The sequence below is a fragment of the Corvus brachyrhynchos genome, unplaced genomic scaffold, assembly GCF_000691975.1.
Source record: "Corvus brachyrhynchos isolate BGI_N302 unplaced genomic scaffold, ASM69197v1 scaffold158, whole genome shotgun sequence".
Taxonomy (NCBI): domain Eukaryota; kingdom Metazoa; phylum Chordata; class Aves; order Passeriformes; family Corvidae; genus Corvus; species Corvus brachyrhynchos.
The window spans coordinates 572,878-573,695 of record NW_008239756.1 but is presented as its reverse complement, the minus strand read 5'-3'; the positions used below and the strand labels follow the sequence as shown (position 1 = coordinate 573,695).

General features: G+C 55.1%; 1 protein-coding gene across 1 annotated transcript in view; it reads right to left on the bottom strand.

Annotated features, from left to right (window-relative positions):
- The window catches only part of CCDC94 (coiled-coil domain containing 94), a 27,882-nt gene that overhangs the window by 5,523 nt on the left and 21,541 nt on the right, over window positions 1-818 (bottom strand). Inside the window, exon 5 of the mRNA XM_008639976.2 lies at window positions 410-554. Within this exon, the coding sequence (XP_008638198.2) occupies window positions 410-554 (145 nt within the window). The remainder of the gene's footprint in view (window positions 1-409; window positions 555-818) is intronic.

Genomic DNA, 818 nt, shown 5'->3' with positions numbered 1-818 from the left:
TCTTTTAGGTCTGTTAATAAACTTCTTTATATTCTTTCAAGTTTGGTGCCTGCTTTGCATTTCTCCTAATTCTTATCTCACAGCAGATAAACAGTAATGAGTATTTTGGACCAAACCACTACAGTGGCAAACAACCCCAAAATCAGGGAATCGTGGATTGGGTTGGGAGGAACCTGAAGGATCATCGAGTGCCATCCACCCTGTCCCATTGTCCAAAGGCTCCTGGAGCTCTGGCAGCCTCGGGGCTGAGCCCATTCCCTGGGGAGCCTGGGCAGTGCCCAGCACCCTCTGGGGGAAGAACCTTTCCCTGAGATCCATCCCAAACCCCTGACACAGCTCTGGCTGCTCCCTGGGATCCATCCCAACCTCCCCAGGCAGGGAGAGCCTGGAATTCCCGGGCCAGGCTCACCTTGAAGGTGATCTCAGCCAGGCACCGCGTGCACTTGATGTAGAAGCGGAAGATGGGCAGCCCCAGGTACACCTCGTTCTGCACCGTCTCCTTGCGGGCGTTGAACTTCTTGCCCTTGTAGATGTACTCCCCACACGTCTTGCACCTGGGAAAGGGGAGGGAAACACCCAGGGCACGTCAAAGAGCAGGGAATGAACATCAGGAAGGGGCTGAGTGACTTCCAGCCTGGGTCAGATTGTTTTCGCCTTTGGAAATTTAGTGGCAAACAACCCCAAAATCAGGGAATCGTGGATTGGGTTGGGAGGAACCTGAAGGATCATCCAGTGCCATCCCCTGCCCCACATCCCACTGTCCCAGGCTGCTCCAAGCCCTGTCCAGCCTGGCCTTGGGCACTGCCAGGGATCCAGGG